General features: G+C 39.3%; 2 protein-coding genes across 5 annotated transcripts in view; one reads left to right on the top strand and one right to left on the bottom strand.

Annotated features, from left to right (window-relative positions):
* HCFC2 (host cell factor C2) overlaps positions 1-7,854 on the bottom strand; it is a 28,707-nt gene extending 20,853 nt beyond the window's left edge. For both annotated transcript variants that reach the window (XM_084533249.1, XM_084533248.1), the window contains exons 1-8: positions 7,688-7,854; positions 5,910-6,058; positions 5,361-5,521; positions 4,137-4,345; positions 3,568-3,652; positions 2,509-2,612; positions 1,744-1,932; positions 290-475 (exon numbers count right to left, since the gene is read on the bottom strand). In XM_084533249.1, coding sequence (XP_084389375.1) covers positions 290-475; positions 1,744-1,932; positions 2,509-2,612; positions 3,568-3,652; positions 4,137-4,345; positions 5,361-5,521; positions 5,910-6,058; positions 7,688-7,853 — 1,249 coding nt within the window. In that variant the 5' untranslated portion in view covers position 7,854. The remainder of the gene's footprint in view (positions 1-289; positions 476-1,743; positions 1,933-2,508; positions 2,613-3,567; positions 3,653-4,136; positions 4,346-5,360; positions 5,522-5,909; positions 6,059-7,687) is intronic.
* A 1,202-nt stretch (positions 7,855-9,056) lies between these two features.
* GLT8D2 (glycosyltransferase 8 domain containing 2) lies at positions 9,057-22,927 on the top strand. 3 transcript variants are annotated; one of them, XM_084533209.1, is made up of 10 exons: positions 9,414-9,549; positions 11,433-11,477; positions 12,856-12,951; positions 14,135-14,303; positions 16,068-16,185; positions 16,759-16,843; positions 19,168-19,280; positions 20,006-20,172; positions 21,773-21,885; positions 22,672-22,927. In XM_084533209.1, the coding sequence occupies exons 2-10, from the start codon at positions 11,459-11,461 to the stop codon at positions 22,842-22,844; spliced, it is 1,053 nt and encodes a 350-aa protein (XP_084389335.1). In that variant the 5' UTR covers positions 9,414-9,549; positions 11,433-11,458; the 3' UTR covers positions 22,845-22,927. The 3 variants fall into 3 exon arrangements, with proteins under 3 accessions (XP_084389336.1, XP_084389335.1, XP_084389337.1); XM_084533210.1 differs by lacking the exon at positions 11,433-11,477 and having other exon boundaries at positions 9,057-9,549; XM_084533211.1 differs by lacking the exons at positions 9,414-9,549; positions 11,433-11,477 and adding an exon at positions 12,037-12,138.
* The last annotated feature ends 133 nt before the right edge of the window (positions 22,928-23,060 follow it).

Here is a 23,060-nt window from a genome sequence, read left to right as displayed (position 1 = left end):
AAATGAAACTGCATGGCCAAATAGTCAATTAAAATCCCTTCCTCCTGTCCCCTTTCTCAAATCATGCCCAGTACTACACAAATATCTCCAGCATTCAGATAGCCAGAACTGACAAGAGGCAGGTTAAAGCTGAATTTTCCATAATCACGATGTACACATTTTGGAAATATCCAAAGAAATAGGGTATATCTCTCTGAGTCATCTTATTTAAAACAAAGAACTCAATTATTTACTCAAATCTCTACTCTGCCTTTGCACAAGCATTAGTGTAACATGATCTGACTACTACCTTGTGAACTCAGCATGGATGTTTCTGGAGCCCCAGTGCCAGGTATTCCAGCCGCTGATGGCACTGGTGAATCAGCATGTAATTGAAGAAGATAGCCTTCAACAGTAGGTACTTCATCCCATTTCACTTGAAAGGAGTTGGTTGTAGCTCTAATCAGCTGTACCTGTGATGGTGCTGGAGGTTTCTCTACAAGAAACCAATAAAATACAGGTGCCATATTTGAAATTGCTCCCTTTTAACAGCTTAAGAAATATCTACATGAAGCAAGCAAAATCAATAGCTCCCTTTTCACTTACATATAATATGCACCAAATTCAACAAGAAACATTGTCAAGGGTGCCAAGTCGAGCACAGAATTATAAACTGACATTCTGAAGTGTTCAAAAACGCTGGATGTTTGATGCATTTTCTTAGGGTTTTAATGGCTCTTCTGCTGCTGGTATGTCTTTGTGTTGTATATCCATCATTATAGGCATTACAATATGAGAGATCCTTTTCCTGTCCTAAAAGGCTATGTGTAGCTCTTTGGCTCCTAAAGCTTTACATGCTCCTAGAAGAAATTCACAGAAGACTGAACTTCCTTTTTGCTTGCTCTCTCTAGCTGAAGTGAACTTTCCCTCAAACTTCTGCACAGGCTGAAGCCCAGGCACGATTCAATGCCAATGACCTGCTCTCCTCACTTGCCCTGATGCCTGACTAGGTTGCACTCTCAAGTACATCCCTCCCCTTCCACTCCTTTACTTCTAACCTTTCTAAGGGGAGGGGAAAAAAGAAAGACAAAAAGAAAAAAAAAAAAAAGAAAAAATCTCCACTGCCCTAAATGTTTCACATTCTCCAATAACCATTCTAACACTTCTGCTTGAGCAAACAACTCCCTCCTGAAAGTGCTATTCTAGTTTCCTCACTCCTGATAACATCTCTGTGTCCTGCTAACAAACAAATATCCATCATGTCAACTACTAATGAGTGATTAATAGTCCCCAAAATCCCCTACGCCCCAGAACAATTTGGTTCTTTCTCTGATTCAACAGTATCTTTTTTCAGTCCAGGAGATGAGGAAGCAGCAGCAGCAGCAATGATCCCAAGAGAAGGAGGGGGTTGGTTAAAAAAAAATAAAAGGTAAGTAGTAGCAGAAGAGATCACTCTATAGAGAGGCCAGGAACTTTGAGTTTAGGTAAAACACCCTTTAGCACCTTTTATCTACCAACTATGGCATGCAATACAGAATCTAGTCACAAAGTTCTTTCAGGGGCTTTAAACATGCCTTTCTATTTTTTTTCCATTTGAATTACAGCTGTAGTCTTCAAACAATCAACAGCGAAACGTGGCTTATTTGAATAAGCTTTAAAATTTAAAACACTTTAGTGCTTGCTAGAGCTTCTGAGCATTGATGACGCCAGGTTCCTATACATTAATAAAATATGGAACATATTTCTCATTTATTTCTGACTCACCAGTATCAAGGTACCAAAGATCTTTGCAGCAAACTTGATTGTTCCAAGCTTTTCTGTAACCATCTCTACCACTCCAGATATACAGACGAGTGCCAACCGCTACCGCACAGTGTCCTGCTCTTGGCCCTGGTAACAAGTTACTTTTGTCTTCCTGGCAATCTGAGATCAGACCTATCCATTCTGTGGTATCTAGTAAATGAAACTCAAAAACTTTAGTTTCTAGATGGATTTCAAAGCATGCAATACAGGTGTTAATACACTTAACTGCTCAGAGAAAATTAAAATAAATCACATCTGTTTTTATAATGACCGCATTGGATTTTTTGATATTACAAACAGAAGGTCACTTTCCAATTCATTTGTAAGATACGTTCAGTTGATTCAGGATCAATTTTCTGACCTCTGGTCGCCCATCTCAGATGAACAGAAGATCAGAAATTGAGGATTAAGGGACAGTTCAATCACAGTTTAGAAAAAAAATAATTTTATGATCTTTCTTGTGTCCTACTATAAATGAAGGAGTGCCATCTACATTACCTAGTATTAAAAGTTGGATGAACAAAGATTTGCACCAGCAAACTTGCTGAATTATCAAAGAAAAAAAACACTTCTTAAGAAATATGAAAAAAGAAGGTATCTTCTGCAATCAACTGTTTACAGCTTTCTATCTTAAAACTTATCTCAGGGTCTTTAGAATATTTAATCTACTCCATTAAGAAAGGATTAATTCAAAATGCCCACTCCAAGACAGAGAGAAACACTGACCCAAATTAAGATAACAAAATGAACCGGTACATTTCCATTCACCATCATGAGCAGAAATTTCACCTCCTGCTGACTGTGGAACCCATCCACCAAAAACATACATTCTGAAATATAGGAGAAGAGGGAAGAGGGAAGAAGAAAAGAAAAGTGAATTAACATTTCCAGACCTGCTGCATGTGCTCTCTCAAACTAGGACAAAATAGAAAATTTCCAGTGCTTTACAGTTCTTCTTTACATCAGAATTTGTGTCTTGCTGCAGACATCTACCTTCTGGAAATTTTGAGTAAGTTAACCAATTAAAAATAAATAAAATCTCAAACAACTCCCCAGAAACAGAAGTTAATACTGCGATCCTTTTACAAACCATCAACCTGCTAATACACTCCAGAAGTCATGTGTTTACATGGAATTTCTATCAAAACCTAAAACCATAATGCAGGCTACAACCTAATAACATTATATATATAAAAAATCTAAGCTCTTGGCTCAGGAAACAGTTTCTCACTTCTTCCCCACGCCCTGCCTCTTTCTCCTCACCCTGACTTGCAAACAGATAAAACGTACTGAAATCCATTTTGTCAGTGCTATCTGCCAAAACAAGTCATGCTGGCAAGAAGCAAAGAACTGAAGAACAGACTACAGAAAAACTGGTCCACAAAAATACAGAACAGCTTTGCCTAGACCTGAATTCTACTCTTTGGGTCAGTTTATTTGTGTACCTATTTTCCTGTCACAGATTCAGAGGCACCAAAGTTGGCTCCTGACAGAGCCAGCTCAGGTCCAGGTCCAGCTGATACTGCCCCTGACTGCACAAAGATGCATAAAGGAGCTTGGAAAACTACTTGTGGGTTGGGCAGATCATCCCACTGCATGGAAACACTGACCGTTTGTGAACTCTAAATTAAAACCAGTACTTTTTAATTTCCACGGAGATAGGGTAATAGAAGTAGAAATGCACTCTACAGGGCTGATGGTTTATACTAAGTAGTAGTGGATAAGCATCATTGTTCTCCTACTACGTGTACCTTTCTATAGTTGAGCTTTTAACAACAGACATACTTGTTTCCTATTACATTGGCCGTATGGAGACTGCGAGGAAGCGGAACTGTCCCTTTAGTTTCTGGTCTTGACCAGGTCATGGTTTCTAAAAGAAAAAGAAGAAAAACGTTAAATCAACTTATTACTGTGAATTTCTCAACTTAGATTTTAGGAATGTACCTCTAACATTCAACAAACCAAAATTTCAGCTTTTTAAGATGGACACTTTAAAAAAGAAAGTGCAGTAAAATCCATAAACAATTAGTCAGAATTTTCTATCAGTTTTCCAAAAGGATATATTAAGCTCATTTTTTTATGATTATTCAACTCTGTTATCACAGTGACATTCTTTAATGCAGCCTAAGAAAACAAACAATCTCACAGCATAACCCAAATCCTTGAGGATGAGGATAATAAATGCAAAAATAGATGCTGTATGCATCTCATTCCAAAAATTACAGAAGATTAATGCCATGGTTTAAGTCCCAATAACATCTGCACTACAGCATGCCATTAATCCTCACATACTTTAATTTTTCCTCTTTGCCAGTGAAGCCCCTGAACTGACCTCTACTGGCAGATGAACTCACCTATGTCAAGTTCCCAGAGATCGTTAAGCCGACAGCCACACATCCCTCCGAAAATATACATCTTTGGACTTCCCAAATCTTTTCTGCAGTATACAATGGCGGTGTGAGATTCTCGGGGAGATGGCAAGATACCTTTTGTCACAGGAATACTCCAGCCAACAACTCCAGAACCATGCTGCAGCTCCAGTTCATAGAAATCATTTAAATATCTAGGGTATTATTGACACAGTGTGAAAAACGTGTTTAAAAACATGATTTAAGTGAGTTTTAAATCCTGACTGCTTACAAGCATTACAACTTCTGCCTTGGAAGAGCAGAGAAATTTAAAATCCCCAAACATTCGATGGCATTGTGGACAGTATCAAAACAATAACAAAAAAAAAAACTATTATAACTTGTTGCCTCTAAGGAAGGCACACCATACTTACATCATACTTCATACGCTATAGTTCATGAAAGAAACATTCAAAACTGGTAAACAACGTTCTTAGCAGAAATTACCACATATGGATAAAGCTGGAGTAGAGTGTAAAGCTGTAGGAAATGCACTATGACATGGGACCTTAAAGAATTTCTGCAACTCTAAGGTAACAAAGGTGAAAAGGAGCTGGTTCTTTAGGCTGGCCAAGAGACAATTAGCCATGTGTTGAAGAATCTATTGGCATGTTATTTTTAGATGACTTGAATCTTGGCATTCGCGCTGAATACCTCATTTAATGAGCTTCAGATTGCCAGTTTGTAGCTCAGGGGATATAAGCACTCAACTGCAGGTGAGCATGGTATAAAATTTCACCATTACAGTTCTGTTTGCTGATATTAAAGGCAACTGCAACTGTTACTTTAAAAATTTTCCAGATTGTTTCCCAGAGCATTGTAGAAGGAACTTCCATTGTGAATTCCCTGATGACTCATGAGACTTTGCTTCTTTAAGTAAACCTCACAAGCTCACATTCTTAAAAACATCCCCCAAAGTATTAAGGAAGAAAACCAAACCCTATTTAGTTTTCCCTCCAAAGGTGTCAGAGCTTTCAGTCTGTGTTCCATAAAATGGGATTAGCGGAAGAAATATTTCAGCTTCTTTGCATGCAACGCCATCCATCTCACAACCAACCCAAATACGGGCAGTCAGCAAGCAAGACAGCCTCCCTAGAATGTTCCTCTTCAAAACTGCTGCATCTAATCATTTATTTTTAAAGACATTGAATTCAAACCAAAATAGCATACCTGGGAACATTATTATTTGAATCCTCACTCTCATTTGCCAGGCCACCAAATAAATAGCACTTGTTACCGTATAAAGAAAAGCTGTGGCCAAGCCGAGGACAAGGCGGTGATCCAGTGGAAGGAGCTTGAGGTTTTACTTTTTTCCAGAGCCATCGACTTGCCTTAAAGACAAGAAATACATGCTGAGAAATGTCTTCATTTATATTCGTTCATACTCAATGAATTCAAATAACATGAACACTCCTGGTATATTCTGTGAATGATTTTTAAAGAGCACTTGGCTTTTCTTAGGGCATACATTAACAGGAATACATAAAAGCTAACCTTCATAAAACATTAAATATTTTATACTTTGATTAGATGGAAGTCTTTTTTTCAAAGTTATTTATATTTCCTCCATCTTCAGAGTCTATTTAAAGAGTTTATTTTTCCTTGAGCAAAGCAAAGCTCATCTAACTGCACTCTGCAGTTGGTAATATAAAATGTTTTATTCCTAAATAAACAAACAAAGTAGTCCTCAGAACTGGAACATTTTCATACGTTTCCTACCTGTAATTCATATAAATCATTACTGTATCTTCCATATTCAACCATTCCTCCAAAAACTAATATTCTGGTACCATCACAAACAAATCCATGCGCTGCACAGCCTGGAGGAATATCTCCCCTTACAGCAGGAAGGAACCATTGATTTGTAGCTACAAGTAAAAAAAAGAAATAAAGAAAAAAACACTGAGAAGGAAAGTGTATTTTTAAACACCTCTACTTTCTAAAGAACTACCTTTTAACTGTCGATGACCATGAATTGGCTGCTTAATACTAAGTTTTTAAAATAAGAAATCAGTTTAATCCAATTTAAGACACTAAAACAAATACACACACCTCTATCAAACCAATGTTATTCAATATATAAACGAGCACGAGGTCACAGTAAGTCAGTTACCAAAAGCTGTTCAGCAATTTAATAGACTTCACAAAAAAAAAAGTGGCACTCGGAGAGTGTTAGTCCTAGAAACAGAATTATTATAGCTGCAGCAGCAGCATGGCAGTGCGCCTGGACTTAATAGCCCTATTGAAAAACTAATTACACTATTTTGGGATGTTAATATCTACACAGTACTGCACTGATACATGGGAAAGGAGAGGCAAGAATAGCAACTGAGACTGTCTGGTACCGTAGCATATTGTTGTTCAAAGTGTTTTGGAACTGAGCAGTTCCAAGAGATGGCTGTCTCCTTTTCCTAAGCTTTTTTCATGAATAAGAAGAGGAAATGCGTGAAATTAAAAGCTTCCAGAGAACACTGCTGTAGGGGATTAAGAGGTCCTCAGTGTGTCATCACGCTCAGAGCAGGAATAACGGGTGCCATCCCACACTTGGACACCCCAGGTGACAGCCCTACATCTGAGCCCTGAGAAAAGAGGTCAGATCGAGCCAAACCCACGTTTGGGGGCCGGAGTGGCTGAGTCACGGGCGGTCCTTTCTGTCACTGCTGCAAAGGGGCAAACCCCTTTGGAATCTGGGCAGGAAAATAAATAAAGTGGCATTAAGACCCGCTTAGAAGACATCTGCCACAACCGTTGTTCTAGAAGACAGTGTAACCGCTTTATCTATGAGCTTTACTTAGGTTACTTGTCGTAACGGCGAGGTTGAGAGATTGCAGCTTTCTGAAATGTGTCATCTTTAAGCTCTCACAGAATAATCCGCTTGGAAGAACTCTGATGCTATGCATTTTCCTCGTAACAAACTATATCCAGAACATTTCCACCCTCACGGATTCTACCTCAAAAAAAAATTAAAAATAATAGAAAGCCATTCAGCCAAAATACTATAATCTTTTTGGAGCGTGGGGGGGGGGGGGGGGTACTTTTGAACGATTTTTAGAGGTCGGTGAGCTGTAAGGACGGCTGACGTGCTCTGAACTTTCACGCCTGGGGTGCATTTCACCTCAGGCCGAAAGCTGAGGCAGTTTCGTGCTCTCGGCAGCCTCCCAGCTCCCAGCCCTCCATCGCGCCCAGCCGGGGCCCCTCAGCCCTCAGCCCTCGCCCCTCAGCGAGGGCAGCGGCCGTTGGCGGCTTCCCGCCCCCACGGGCTGCGGGGGGCGGCCGCCAGAGGGGGACCTGGGCACGGCGCGGGCATCGCCCAGCAGGGGAAACCCCACACGGGGAGGGGACGAGGAGCTCGGGGCGAGCCTGGGGGGCGACGAGGAGGAGGAGGAGGAGGAGGAGGAGGAGGAGGAGGAGGAGGCCCCCAGGGACATGGCGGCAGCGCCACCGCCCTCTCCCCGCCGCCCCCCGCTCCCCTTGCCGCCCCGCCCCGCGCCCCGCACCCGTGTTGTAGACGTGCAGCTCGTCGGCGATGCCCTCGTTGCCGCCGCCGAAGATGATGACCAGCTCGCGGATGGCGACGGCGCGGTGCCCGTGGCGGGAGCGCGGCACCGGCCCCGTGAAGGAAGACACCCGCCTCCAGCTCAGCCCAGCGGCGGCCGCCGCCATCTTCCCGCCGCTCCCACAATGCCCCGCGCCGGCGGGCCGGGCCGCAGGGGAGGGGGTGATGGCGGCGGGGACAAGGGGGGGAAGGGGAAGGGGCGAGGGGTGGCCGCGGCTCCTCGGGTGATGTTTGTGGTGGTGCCATCCTCGGGAGCGGCCCCTCAGGCTTAACTGGGCGCCCTGGGTATCGCCCCGTGAGGGGAGTGAGGTGCTGAGATAAGAAGTCGAGGTTTGGGTTGTGTCGAGCTGAAGATCTCGGTGGGATGGGAGCTGGGCTTTTCCCTCTGATGAGGGCGTTAAGTGAGGCTGTAAATGCCTGGGTTCAAGGGAAACCTGGAGAAGGCACTGCTGGCTGTGTGTGGGGAGCTGGTGGTCCCCACGCTGCCGCCACACGAACCTCAGAGCTCAGCAGTGTGCACACAGTGCAAGGCACACTAATAAAACAGGTGGATTTCGATGAACACGAACATAATCCTGTATAAAAAGTACCACACAACAGAAAAAGTGGTGGCTGCAACCATCTACACGAAGCATGCAACTCCTTGTACTGCTCTTCATGTATTTTCCCAACAAGCAGCTCTGCAAAAGGATTGTTTTCTGTAGTAAATCAGACACAGATAATACCCTTGAAGCGTATTTGAGACATATGGTTAAAAGCCCACGTTTTCAGATCCTGGGAGTGGAACAAAAATCTCAGTCAAAATTCTAAAAATAAACCCTGCATTTTAACTTACTCTTCATAAGTTGTGTGCTGTCTCATGCCAGAAATGTGAAACAGAATTTAAGGTGTATTCTTCCTCCTTTCACCAGTGATGAAAGTCTTGTGATAAAACTGCTTTAGTGTGTAAGAGGAAGGCTCCTAGAAAGGAGGCAGAGAACTGGAATAAAAGAAGTGAGATAGAAATAAAAGTGCAGAAGCATTCCAGGGGCATTTGGGAGATAGAGTATCAACAAACAGAATATTAACATCTACATGATACCTTTATCTATCGTCCATCTGAATCCAAACCAAACCCATGTGTTCAGATTAATTTCTCAGAGATTTGGGGATGATACAACTCAAGTCAGAGTGCATGCTCAGTTGAATTTTGCAAGTTTCACTCCATTTCATACTTGCAACAACTGTGCAAACAGACACTGGGAAAACGTTGGCTTTCATTTTGACTTTGGCATGTTGTTGTTTGGCTCTTGCACACTAGTTATTTGTTCACATTTACCACAAATAATGACTAGAAACCTAACCTGCAACTAGACTGTTGAAGTAACTTCTGGAACGGTTTGCTTCCTTCTCTTTCCTCCACCCCCTTAAGACTTTTTGTCTTGTGGGATTTGTTCGCAATCTGCTAGATGAAGCTCTAAGGCAAGTTTGCCAGATCTAGGGCTGCATCATCGTTCAGCACATCTGGAAGTGGTTTATGGGCTCTCATTCCTTCAGTGCCGCGTCTGGACTCTCTGCTATTCCTCAGCAGCAGAGAGAAAAGAAAACCAGCACAACTCCAAAGTAAACTTTGAAGAGTTTGAAAAAGGAATCGAATCTTAAAACTGTTTCTGTGCCCTGTAAGGCCCTTGTACAGGGGACTTTAAAGGAGGACGATGGGCAAGGAAGCTTTGGCAAGAGTGCTTACATCTGTGGGCTATCTAGGATCCAAGTAAAAAGCTCTTCAGGAGAAAGGAGTCCCGAATACTGTGCTGCTTTGAAGAGGTAAAAAGACTAATTAAGCAGGAAATATCTGAGCAGTAATGTCATGTTTCTGAGCTTTCCCTTCTGCAGCCCCTTGTTTTATGACAGGATTTAGCAACTGACTTAGGGACTGCCAGGTTATAGGAACTAATGTATAAATTCAGGAAAAAAATGAGTAAATATTTATAGGAGAATAAATATTCCTTTCTTTAAAAATCAATGGCTAGTTAATCTGAGTTGCTGAGACTTAGGAACTTTGTAGTTTTGGAATTCAAACTTTTCTTATATGAAACTTTCTGTGTTTAGATTTTAAAATTTAAAACATGGTTCAATGTATGTTGATTTAATCATCTCTGAAGAGATCATGAGGCTGTGACTATCCAACTTTCATTTTGCCCTGATCATCAGTGTTATTTGTGACTATTGTTACAAATTTAGTTAAAAGGCTGTAGTCAGCTCTACTGAAGTCAGTGAAAATTGCTACTGGCTTAAGCAAGGCTAAAAAGTTATTCCACGAGTGTAGGGTTTTTTGTTGTCTCTCTCCTTATCTAAATGAATAAGCTTTTAAGTGTCTAAGACTACAATACTTGTGTAATGTGCAAGAGAAGGGATTTCTAAGCAGCATATTTTTTTTTCAACTGATAAGGTTGTTTTCGTATCTATGTAAATTAATGCCACATGAAAAGAGCTGCTGGAATGCAGCCAAGTACTGCAGATGTGAAAGGAATCGCAGAAATATTCCTCTCTCTACGATTTAGTCATCTGTTGGGATCTAAATATATGCAAATGTAAGTGGTTTGTAAACAAAGCCACATCTTAGCTTTATTTATGTTTTTATTTCCATTTTACTTGTTAGTCAAAGTAGAGGCTAATTCAGGATGCTCCCTCACCAGCAGCATTAACCAATGAGGGGTGCTCATTTTTGTGACTCAAGTTTCAAGAATTTCTGCTGTTTCGTGTTCCTTCTCAAGGAATGAGAATGAACTTCATTTTAATACGTGGATAGAAACTGCAGTGTTTCCTTGTCTATACTGTAGCATATCTGTATGTATGTAAACAGGAAAAAATGGGTTTTGATCTTGAAGATAGCTACAATTGTATAAGGGTTAGATCACACAGTTCAGTTTTCCTTCACTCCTGCCCCAAACTCTGATGGTGGTTTTAATTTATTTATTTATTTTTCATAAATAATACACCTGCTGCCAGAACTTACGTGAATGTTGTCCTTTTTCCACAATTTCAGGGATTGTGTTCTTTCCTCTCAGGTACAAAGTCGTGGCCATTCTCACGCCTTGCTTAGAAGTACAGTTTTAGGGAAGGCTACTTCTTTATCTTAAGCATCACAGATGTGCTTAAATACAACCCATTTTGCACAAGCTCCCCTTTTACTGTTGCGGGAAGGATACTTCTCTTAGAAAATCTTTTCACAATTACTCTAAAATTTTCTTATGGTCTGAGAGTCACTGCTCCAATGTATGATACCTATGTGTTTGGGAACTGTATGCTAGCAAAAGCTTAGTATTTGTGATTGTTCTTATGTTTTAGGTGAGATCAGATATAAAGGCAGATGTATTTACAAATTGCACCAGTTGGTGTTTTTATAATTTTTGTACATTATTTTAAAATGTGTTAAAAATCATAGTTATTACTGGTGTAGCTGATTGGACTGAATGTATTAAAACAATTCATTTCAGTCTATTAGTAGGCTGAATATTAAAATATCTAATAGCTCAAAATATTAGTTATTTGTTGCAAGAAAGTTATTTACAAAGACAGAATTCTTTTACTGGTTGATAATGCTAAACCTTATCCCTGAAATATTTAACTAGTGTTCACTGCTTGTATTCATGATTTTTCCCTCTCTCTCTCTTTTTTATTTTTTATTTTTTTAAATTTTACTACAGACCACAGTTCATATCCAACAGAACATATGGCTCTTTTAAAGAAAAGTAAGAAAGATTAAAAACATTTAAAATATGTATTTTTAAAAGAGGGCAGAGATGTCAAATGCAATTTATCGTAAACCTGTTGTAACAGTTGCATGCAAATTTATAACTAGTTTTGCTAAATTATACTTAACTTTTATTATCAAAATAAATATTTTCCTGTAAACTAAATCAGCAATAAGTACAGCAATAAATCCTATTAATTTAATATTACTCACTACTTGCTGCACGAGACTGAGTGCAGGTAGCTGCCAGTTTCATGTGGGCTGTGCCAGGAGCACCCAACTGGACTTTTTAAACAGAACTCTGCACGTTAATACTGTTCATACTCAATATTGAAATGTGGCCCTGAGAAATTTGGGATTCTCATCACCTGTTGTGATCAGTGACTGAAAATGGACGGCTGTGAGTCTTCAGTTATACAACCAAAATATCACTGAAGTGAATGGGCACTTTCCTCAGCTGATTTAAACAAGTGCAGGTTTGGTGATGCATGAATACCAATTTCAACTTATTCTCATGCCTAGTTCTGGTTAATTGGCCCTTTTGAATCAAACAGTTCAAAACTTTGTTCCCTTTGCTCTTTTGCATACCTTGAATATGTACCATCACCTTTACAATGGTACAAAGTAATGAAGTCAACCCAAAGAACTCCATCATCAAGGTAACTGTCGGTGATGGTAGCATATTCCTTCCCTGTCCTATCATTGAGCTGTCTTGGTTAACAGCTCATGGTTGGTTAATGTTGGATGGCTTAGGCTTGTCCAAGATAATCTGGTAGGAACTGGAAAATCATAATATACAGTAAGGTCTTTGCTTTTGCATGGTTTGTTTTGACTTTACTAATTACAATATCAAAATGTTTATGTATTCTCAAATATTTTTGGAACATACCTGGTTTCAGTGGCATGCTGGGTTTATTTTTCTAGTACTGTTAGAGTTTTGCTCAAATATACCTTGAAGATCTGCATGCTGAAATCAAATAAAATTTTATTTGGGTCTGAAGGAAGTATGAGAGAAGGAAAAAGCTAGGTAAAATAATTAGTTCTTGAAGTCCTATGATGTAGCCAATGAAAGAAAGTTCCAGGATTCTAGTAATACTTAGAAACATTACTTTGATATTATGGATAACCCGTGTGTACTTAATGAGTGAGCAAACAATCCATGAAAATCAGATAGTTGGAAATAATTGTAAAAGGACAGAGATATCATTACATTTTTAGCATAATGTTTTTAATTTGATCAAATAGTGAGAGAAAAGAGAAAAAAAGACAGCAAATACAGGTTTTGATATGTACTAATTGCAAATTTGATTTTTAAAAGGTACAATTAGTATTCTAGTTTTTAGAGTGATTGTTAACACATTCTTCCTTTTTTTCAGTTAACCAGATCTTACTGTTACTTCTTGTCTTAACTGTATGTGCAATTCTGTACAACAAAGTTCACAAAGTGCCGTCTGCATTAAAGAATGAAGCAGGTAAATGACTTCCATTTCATTTATGTTCCTGTTTGATATTTCTTACCTCTTCATTTAACATCTATTTTTCTTGTTATTATTAAGCCTGTTTGCCCTGCAGCAGATGAGCCACTTCAAATAAAATAGTAGGAGACTGATAGTACAATTAAGAATTGTCATCCCGATTCACACTTTTATCCAGATGTCACCGATGCAGATGGAAGCTGGTGGATATTCTTATTTAAGAATACTATTGGAGTTGCCAGGTGATAACAAACTTCAGTCAGAACTTGTCCTTTGGGAATATGCTTGGCCTACCTGTTGATGTCAGATAGATAATCAAGTATTATCAATATAATTTTCAGCGGAAGTTCTTGCTGGAATATTTATAGTGACAAAAACCCGCTTGGGTTGGTATGGTTGGACTAGTATGTAGTGTTTATACTAATAGCTTATTCACTGTTCCTAAGATAAACAAATTCTGTCTTAGTATAAACCATTTCTATTCAGTATGGTTTTGTTGGGCTGTTATGAGTTTAATGGATATGTTTTAACCATTATAAATGTATTCATACAAGTTCTGTAAGTTAGTCAGTGCTAGGGGTACAAATTTTCCTTAGCAGTGATGTGAGCTGTTTCAGTACTGTTCAGATTTTTTTCTCTTTTATCATTAGCAACTTCCTGGTGGTACAAAATTTTGCACTATTCCTGTCTAGCCTGGTTCCCAAAGAAGTGAAGCTCATGCTCTTCCACTACACCATGTGGTATACATGCTCTTCCATTATACTAGCTCTTCCATTTACCTCCTTCCTTTGATAATTTTGGAGCCAATTGTTCAATTTGTACTAAATATAACTGAGAAGTAGAAGTCTCAAAGGTATTCAAACTTCTTTAGGCTTCATGGGAGTAAGCAGCAACATGGAGAACAGGGTGATTTGTTCTCCCGTGGAGCAGAAGATACAGATAACTCTTTTCTGTGTTCTGTTTGGAAGCATCTAAGTCAGCCCGCATGTAGTTCTGTATTAGTGACAGCTCGTGCTGTGTGCCTTGGCAGATGTGGATGTGTAAAGGATGTGGGAAGGAAGTGGAGTGAATGTGATATGATTCTACTGTTTATAGAACTATGAGCTCACTCTTATGACCCAGATGTGATACAAAAAGATTCTCAATTTTCTATTATAATGCATAATTTTGTTTCTTGCAGTTGATTTGGAGAGTCCTGAGGAAATGGAAGAAGAAATCCCAGTCGTAATCTGTGCTGCTGCAGGCAGAATGGGTGCAGCTATAGCAGCAATCAGTAGCATCTACAGCAACACAGAGGCTAATGTTTTGTTCTACATAGTTGGGCTGAAGAACACCATCCCTCATATTCGGTATATGAGTGCTTTATTTTATTTCAGGCTGTAATTAGTATCAGGTTGTGGTTCTCCTTAGCATGAGCATAAGCTTTGGAGAACTTTCCAGGAAATGTTTCTTCCTTTTGTAGGAAGAAAGTACTTCCTTTTAAGTAGTGTCTTGGTAGCTGTCCCCAGGATTCCCTACACACAGGAAAAAGGATCTTTGTACCCTGCTTAAGGCACTTGCTGGTGTAAAGGGGTGTGAAATAACCATAACATGCCTGAATCTCTGCCTTTTTGCCTTTTGTTGGTCAGCTACAGAAGAGAGTGTGTAGTAAGGTAAGTAAGTGCATACATGCTTACTTGTCACAAGACCATTTTGTGGCACTGCACGCAGCTCATATGAAGCTGTGTCTTTAGTTTCAGAGCAGAAAAGCCTGCTGTCTAAAGCTAATTTCAGGTAAGGGAGATGGGTAAATGTTATAAATAGAGGCCCAAAGAAGCTAGTAATGAAAGCATGTTTGGGTGTTTTTTTTTTTGCAGACGTTCTCTAAAACAGGGAAATGAGAGAGGGAAGGTGTGAACCAAAGATTCAAATATTTTTTTAAGCAGTTCTTGCCTCTACTTCTGTAGCTTGTGTACTTACAATTTATGTCAAAAATGAAAAGATGTGATAAGTGCGGTTCCAGAGAGAGTTTTTCCAATCCAGTCCATCAGTAACCTAGAGAATAGAATGGAGTATGTTCTCTATGACTCTACAGTTGGCACAAAGTTGGAAGAGACAGAAAATATATTGAGTAACAAAGATGAGCTGAAAACAAACTCCAAATGAGTTGGAAAAATGAGCTGTAAAACGTGATGAAATTCAGTAGAGGTGGAAATTGGTAATTGTGTTGAGTCAAGGTCAAGCAGGAGTTTGTTAGGACTTGCTAGATAACATGGGGACTCCAGTTGCATAATAACACAAGTACAATTTAAGGTAAGTCAGACAGAAGCTTTGTTAACTATGATTATAGTGAGAGAACAGGAGTGGAGGGATAGAGGCTTTCTGTATGCTCTCCTACTGTGTATTTGGAGACCCTCATTCTTTGAAACACTCATTTTGAAACCTACACGACTATAACTGATAACTGACCACACTACTGTGCAAAAAAAAAGGGTAGTGGAAGGCATGCTTCATAGTGAAATATAGTCAGGGATATATATGACCTCTGGAGATGTGAGAAAACTATTTCTGAGCTCCTAGACATTTCTACCACATCAGAAAAAGTATGGCATTTAGTTTAATGTGCCTTACTTCAGGAAAGATTTAGAAGAGAGGCCAATCGAACATCAAGCAATAATGACAGGAAATCTGACAAAATAATGAAAAAAATTAGTCTGAAAAAAAAAAATAATCCTCCGCTAAACTGTGAATATGTGACAGTCATCTTGAAGGACATAAAACTGTAAAACCGAGAAGACTGACCTATTTTTTAAAAGCATAGCAGATAGGATAAGAAAAAAATGGTCTTTAACCATAGCATGAAAGTCCAGGAAATAATATTTAGTGATCACAAAGGTGTAAAATGGGTTGCTTGTACAATGTGTGGAGTCTCTGGTTTTGGCACTTTTTTTTTTTTTTTTTTTCAGGTTAAACAAATGTCTGTGTGCAATAGCTGTAGACATAAGTGATTTTGTCTTGGGGTAGGATAGATGAAGTGAGTTTCCAAAGCCTCTTATTTTCCTGTGAGTCTGAGTTAACACTGGAAGTACTCTCCACCTGCTGAATATTTCTTTTATTACTTCTTTTAATCACAGAAAATGGATTGAAAATTCTAAACTGAAAGAAATAAAATTTAAGGTTGTGGAATTCAATCCCATGGTACTAAAGGGAAAAATCAGGCAAGATGCAGCACGTCCTGAACTACTGCAGCCTGTGAGTAAACAAACACCACACAACACATTTTCAAGAATTTAATGCACATTACAGGTTTTTAAATGTCCTAGTCTCTGTTCCACTACACAGGAGGGGTGCAACCCCCCCAAAAAACACTTCAGGTCCAAATGCTAAGCTGTCATTCAAGAAGGAAAAGTGCATTGTAACAAGCTCCTTGCAAGTTTTCTGTCTTGCTGGCACCTCACCTATTTGATGGTATAAACTTGGTGTTTTGAATGTGTTATATATTTAAGCATATATTTACAGTTTATCAGAGGAAAGATACACTAGTGCTTCTTGTGTCTCCATGATGCTGAGTTGGCTGCATTCTGCTATGTCTGAGGTTAAGTTAGAGACTAAAGACTAACTTAAATGTTACCAGCTGTCAGAAGAAGCTGATTTGCTGGTGTTTTGTTGTACCATCAGCACTGGTAACGCTGCGTCTGGAATACTGTGTCCAGTTCTGAGCGTGTCAGTAAAAGAACTAATAGTTTATTAGTCAGTAAAGAGTGACTAATGCATTAAACTGCTTTAACACTTAGTATTTCATTTTTTCTTCCCCCTCTTTAACAGCTGAACTTTGTTCGATTTTATCTTCCTTTGCTTATCCAGAAACATGAGAAAGTCATATATTTGGATGATGATATCATTGTTCAAGGTAAGCTGACATCCAAAAAGCAGTTTCCAGCAGAATTAGGATTAAAGTTACTTCAGCTTTTATAGTTGTCTGGAGATACAAGAGTATAATGGAAATTGAGGAAAATTGTAGGAGCATTGTACTTGGGAAAACTACAAAATTTCTGTTTATGTATTTAAAGAAAATTCTGAAGAAAACCTCTTCACATGTGTTTTTGATAGTTGATTTTAATTTTAATCAAAATAAACTGTATGGGTTTCATTTTAATTGGATTCGGTCAGTTGCTGAAAGATAAGGTATCATGGTTTTCACTTGGATGCTGTAGTATGTAGTTAAGTGTGATTTGTGTTTCCTGCTAGCATTCAAATTCCCACAAATGCTGCTCTACTATGAGCTGCTTTGTAAAATATAATTAATCTTCTCTGCCTGTCTCATTTTCTTTTACAATAACTTATTACAGTTTCTTCAACATGTATGCTTACTGGTTATCTCTGCTTTTTGTTTTTGTTATTCTGTCCTCAGTCATTAACAGTTAACTTTTTGTAAGGTTCTTAAGTCTTCATTTACACTCCATTTGCATAAACACTTTAAGCTGACCCCACCTCTTCACCTGCATCCCTCCCTCATGTGCCTGCACCAGCTTTCCCCAGAAAGGTGATTCCTTTCAGCCTGAACTAGCTTCCTGGCATGACTTAAGGCAGTGCTCCAGCAGAAACGACTGGGGTGACTGGTAAAAGAGGTGAGGTAGGACTTTCTCTTTCATTAGGGGTGTCAGATTGTCAGCTGATAGTGTTTCTGGAACCACAGGATAGAGGTGTAGTTTTACATTACAGCTAATGGTAGGCTGCTGCCTACGGAAGTGGCTTCTCCTGTCCGCAGGCAGCTCCTGTTGCCTCTCTTGTATCACACCTACAGTTGTGCAGCTGTGAAATAAGCTGACATTTTCTGGTTGACCCGGCAGAAGACTGGCCATATAACAAACAAACAAAACCAACCAACCAAAAAACAACAAAACTTGTTTTCCTCTTTGCTTGCTCACCCGTGGGCCATGTAATCGCAGGACCCAAAAGAGGGGAATAAAGATGGGCACGTGGGAGTGGAGGCAGAGGGAGGGTGCATCTGTTTTGGCAGCTGTTCCTCATGTTTTAACTGCAATGTGAGACTGCTCTCTATCAGATGTCTCTGGAATGGGAGTTCTGACAGGGTAAGGAGTGATTGGGTGTTTCAGGGTTTAACTTTGGGACTGTTTATGTGTTGGACAGTGATTTCCTACGGTAAGTAAGAATGAAACATTTTGGGTGTCATCACTTTTTTTTTTTCTGCTTTTTATCTTGAAAAAACACAAGTTATTTAGAATCAGGACAAAGCACCTGATAAGGCTTGTTAATTTTAAACAATTACTAGCTGCCCCATTTGAATTATTATTATTATTAGGATGTAATTTCTGTCCCAAGTTTTCCACCTGGCTGGTGAGTTTGGAGAATTTTTCTTTCAGAAACAGTAGTTCTGCTCTTTGCAGTATGAGGAATGTTTTCAGTTTCTAGTCTTTTATCGAGGTTTCCTGCTAATAGCAGCTTTACTTTTTTATGGCCTACCTGTGGGGAGTGGCCTACCTCAGGCTAATGGGCCTGCCAACCTAATTCATCTTACTTGTGACCCTTGCCAGTAGATTGAAGGGGTTTGGATGCAGGCTCCCCTGATTGCTGTAGCTGTACAGTGGTGGTGCTGTGCTTCCCACCGGCCCTGAAATCCTTCTGGCACAGTGGGTATGTGCTTGTCAGATGGCGAGTGAGGCATCATGCGTTACGTTATCTCCCTCCATCAGGAAGTACCTGGGCAGTCTGGGAAGCCACAAATGTGACAGGCACCTTTCAGCTGGCCAGTAAGCACTTATCAGTAAGCACTGGGAATCCGGGTATCTTACTACAAGGTACAAACACAGGAACAGAGGAAAAAAAATGATCTGTGAAGGAAATTGAAGAGACTTTTCTGAGGGATTGAAGTCATCTGCCCATGCCCTCTTTTTCCAAATAAGAACTAATCGAATGCATAACTTTGTAACCAGCTTCTTAACAGTGTAATCAGCGGCTGCTTCAGCTGATCTTGGACTTTTGAACCAAATTAAGGATGTATTGAATACTGATGGCAATAGATGAAGATAGACACCCATATATGGGACATAAACTCAAAAATTTCCCATATAGCAAAATTCAGCCTTCATTAACATCTGAGCTATCCCCTAAAATTAATATGTTTGTAATTAACACGTGAGAACAGAAGTTATCCTATCAGCTATGTAGCAGAGAATAGGCTTATTCTTAAGCTTTTCAACTTTGTGTAACCAGGTGACATCCAGGAACTCTATGAGACTAAGTTAGCTCCTGGACATGCTGCGGCTTTTTCAGATGATTGTGACCTGCCTTCTACACATGAAATGGTTAGAAGTGTAGGCATGCAGGTAAGGCGTCATTTTGGAACTCTAATCATGAATGTATTGACTCATAAGCATAACGTGATTTTATATATTTTCCTCAAAGTGAAAGTTTTTTTTTTTTTTTTTTAAATATTTTTTGTACCAGTTTTACAGGTAATTAAGAACTACTTTCTGTAGTAACTCTGTAACGATATGGTGCTATCAGAATTGTTTCCTGTAGTAGTTTAAATCTTTGTTGCTCTTTGGATTCTACTAAATTATGTTTGGTGTTTTATTAAGTTAATTTTGCTATCAGTAGATCGTGAGCACTTCTGGAGTATTAAATGAAGCCAGAGTATATGATATTTGTAGTAGTTGAATTGGGAACAAAACTCAGCAAAAGTATTTGAAAGCAAATTTCTGAGTTGAGTTCCCCAAAACTGTCAGTCCCTCTAGCATTACAGCTGCACAAGTATAAAGACACATCATTTAGAGTAAGCTACAGGAAGAAAAAATGTGGTGAGGAAAGCGCTCTATTCACTTCCAGTGTGACAATGTCATGGAAAAAGCAGTTCAGTAGCTGGGCACACCTTGCCTTTCAGCCCCACGTCACATGGCAATTGAGACAGGTAATCATCACAGAAACTCAGCTTTGGAAGCGCGCATACTTAGTCTCCATGTGAGCAGCATAGAGATGCGTTTACTCTCACTTTTATTGAGATTCACAGGGGATAAACATACTTCGAAATTTTCTTTTTTTAACTTCCCAGAACACATACATGGGATTCCTGGACTACAGAAAGCAAGCAATTAGAGATCTTGGCATCAGCCCCAGCACCTGCTCCTTTAATCCTGGCGTAATTGTTGCTAACATGACTGAATGGAAACATCAGCGGCTTACAAAGCAGTTGGAAAAGTGGATGCAAAGAAATGTAGAGTATGTATAGAGAAACCTAGCTTTGCGCTTAACTGGAAATTGAGGATCGAAACTATAATTTTCTGTTTGTAAGCTCTTTAAAGTTTGCAACTTTAAACTTTATTTTGTTCTGTGAGATACCAAAGTAACTCATGTTCCAGAATTTCCATGTGGTTATATCTGATTGAAAGCGTACCAGAAAATGCCGCCTGGAATATTAGTCCTGTGTTTATTGCAAACCGCACTTAATCCTGAGGGACACTGAGACCATGTGGGGCTTGTTTTGATCCCACCTCACTTGGGACCAAGCCACTTAAAATCTTCCCTTCTTGAGGCCACTTTAGAGAAGAAGGAATGTTTTCTTGTTTGTGTGGGGTCTCCCCTACCATAATGTCAGCCAAACAGTAATTGGACACCCTACTTGTTAAATACCAATAGAAAACGCTGCTTTCTCTATAAACAGACCAAACTTGACATGAAGATAACTTTTTGGCTTTGACCACAAATAAGTCATGAACACAATGAATCAAACACTGTTAATTTTTAATGTTTGTTTCTAACCTGCATTTGCAAACTTGATGTTTACTTGTTTTCTCTGCAAAGAGTTAATTTTAAATTTAGTATTAAAACTAAATTGAAACAGATTTGCTTGTGCTTTTGGACTACCTCCATTATTGGTTACTTTCAGAACAAAGCAGGAGAGACACAAATGATAAGCATGTGACTGAATAAAAAGCTAAATGCCTCTCTGTCTCACTCTGCTTAGGTAACGTTACGAGAAGATATTGCTCTGATTTTTAAGAGCTTGAAAAAAATCCATGAATATTAACTGCAGGTCTTAATCTACAAAGATGATTTTCGATCATAATAAAACATTCATGTTCCTTTTAGCTGGGTTTTGAAGTGACCGTGAAATAAATTGCTTAGTTAGCAGCTGAAACAGTTCTGAAGGTTTCGATTTTTGTTGTTCTGTAGCCTCTAAGCCCCTCTTGATACTTTCCAGGTTTCCACCTCGTTGGGCTAGGCAGGTGACACGATGCTCCCATGTGCTGACTGGCCAGGCCTTAAGCACCCTGTGGCCAGACATTTGGCTGCTGCCTCTTAAAGCCTCTCCTCCCAGTAATGTTTGGCTTTTTCAAGCCCTGGAATTTTCACACAGTTCACAGGAAATTAATATCCTTTAGATGTTAGTTTATACTAACTAGATTGTCACTTCTGATCTGAAGTTAACTTACAGGTCTAAAAGTTGGGCAAGGAGGCAAAGGGGAAGGAAGAGAGAGAGTGAAATACATGAAAGCATGTACATTTCTGTAGCAAACAAAACTGAAATATGTTTAATTCCTTTATGTTGACAGTTTTTTTTTTTTCCTATTTGATTTTGCCAGCCTCATAGACTACAGGCAGCATCTGGAAGTAATTGGCTTCATGTTGGGTTTGCTTGGTAGCAACCATCTACTCAACAAGAATTGGAGTTGCAAATGCAAGCAACTAACAGCATTAGAACAGAATATGCTGAAAATAAGCGTGTTCAAAATGCTTTTGAATTTTACCAGAATACTTACATTTTGATCTCCGGACCAAAGACTCTGAGTGCGGTTTTGAATACTTCATTCTTTTGCAGGGAAAACCTCTACAGCAGCACCCTCGGGGGAGGTGTGGCGACCTCTCCAATGCTGATTGTATTTCACGGAAAGTATTCTGCTATTAATCCTATGTGGCACATACGGCATCTTGGTAAGTTTAGCTTTCCACCATTTGCGGTTTGAACTAAATAAAGTGAGAGTTTTTAAGATTCCAGTGTAGGATGTTACATTACTTTACCTCACCACATTACCTTATAGCTCAGACTGACATTATGTAACCCATGCTTCCTCCTTTTCCTCTAACACTCACTAGTCCTGCTTGCTTCAGGGTAGGGCAGAATGTGTGCATATCCCACTGGTAATTGTCAAATACCTTAATAGGTCAAGCAAATAAAATAGCTTTACCCCTCCAAAAATAACTAGTAGTCATTAAATTGGATAAGAAGGGAAAAAAAGGTACCAAGGAGAAAACTACATGATTGAAGACCAACTAATACATATTGTCCTAAACCATGGAAAGAATATATGAAAGATGTGAATATCGTCACAGAGACTGAAAAAACTGACATTTTTAGCAGCTAGAGTAGAAGATCATGGCAGTCTTTGCGTAGTCAACATGTAGTTAGCATTCACAAGGGAATGGTGAATTATCCTGAGAAAAAAAAAAATAATAGCTTTATATATAATAAAATGAATAGTACAAGGAATGTTTTTAGTGAATCTCAGATATACCAAGATGTTGTTGAGAGGAAACAGATTTTTCAGATGCAGAATTAGAGGTGTTAATTGAAAAAATGCTGCTCTGTCATACAAATAATTGTCTATTGACAAGTAAGTGGAACCATACTAATCAGACTTATTTTTATAAAACAAAAGTTTAACTGTGTAGTGTCTTCCATTACAAGAAACTTTTATTTTTTTCCATGTACCCATGCAGGCTGGAGTCCCGATACCCGTTATTCAGAGCATTTCCTTCAAGAAGCTAAATTACTTCACTGGAATGGGAGATATAAACCTTGGGACTATCCCAGTGTTCACACTGATCTCTGGGAAAACTGGTTTATTCCTGACCCTTCAGGGAAGTTCAAATTAACTCGTCCTGACAGCTGATACTGAAAACACTTAATGCATTTATACTTTGTTTTGCAGCATGCAATAGTTTGAGAAGCAACATGCCAAACTGTGTAATTAACCGATTTTAGAAAACTGAGCATTTCCTAAATATTGTCATAAAATGACCGTCAGTTTTGAGGGCTTATGGGTGGAGAGGGAGGTGGGAGAGTTAGTGACAGTTCAGATTATCCTGACTTTCAAATAAGGTGAGGA

This window comes from Aythya ferina (genome assembly GCF_964211825.1).
Source record: "Aythya ferina genome assembly, chromosome: 1".
NCBI classification, from domain to species: Eukaryota; Metazoa; Chordata; class Aves; order Anseriformes; family Anatidae; genus Aythya; species Aythya ferina.
This window is presented reverse-complemented; position numbering and strand designations above follow the sequence as displayed.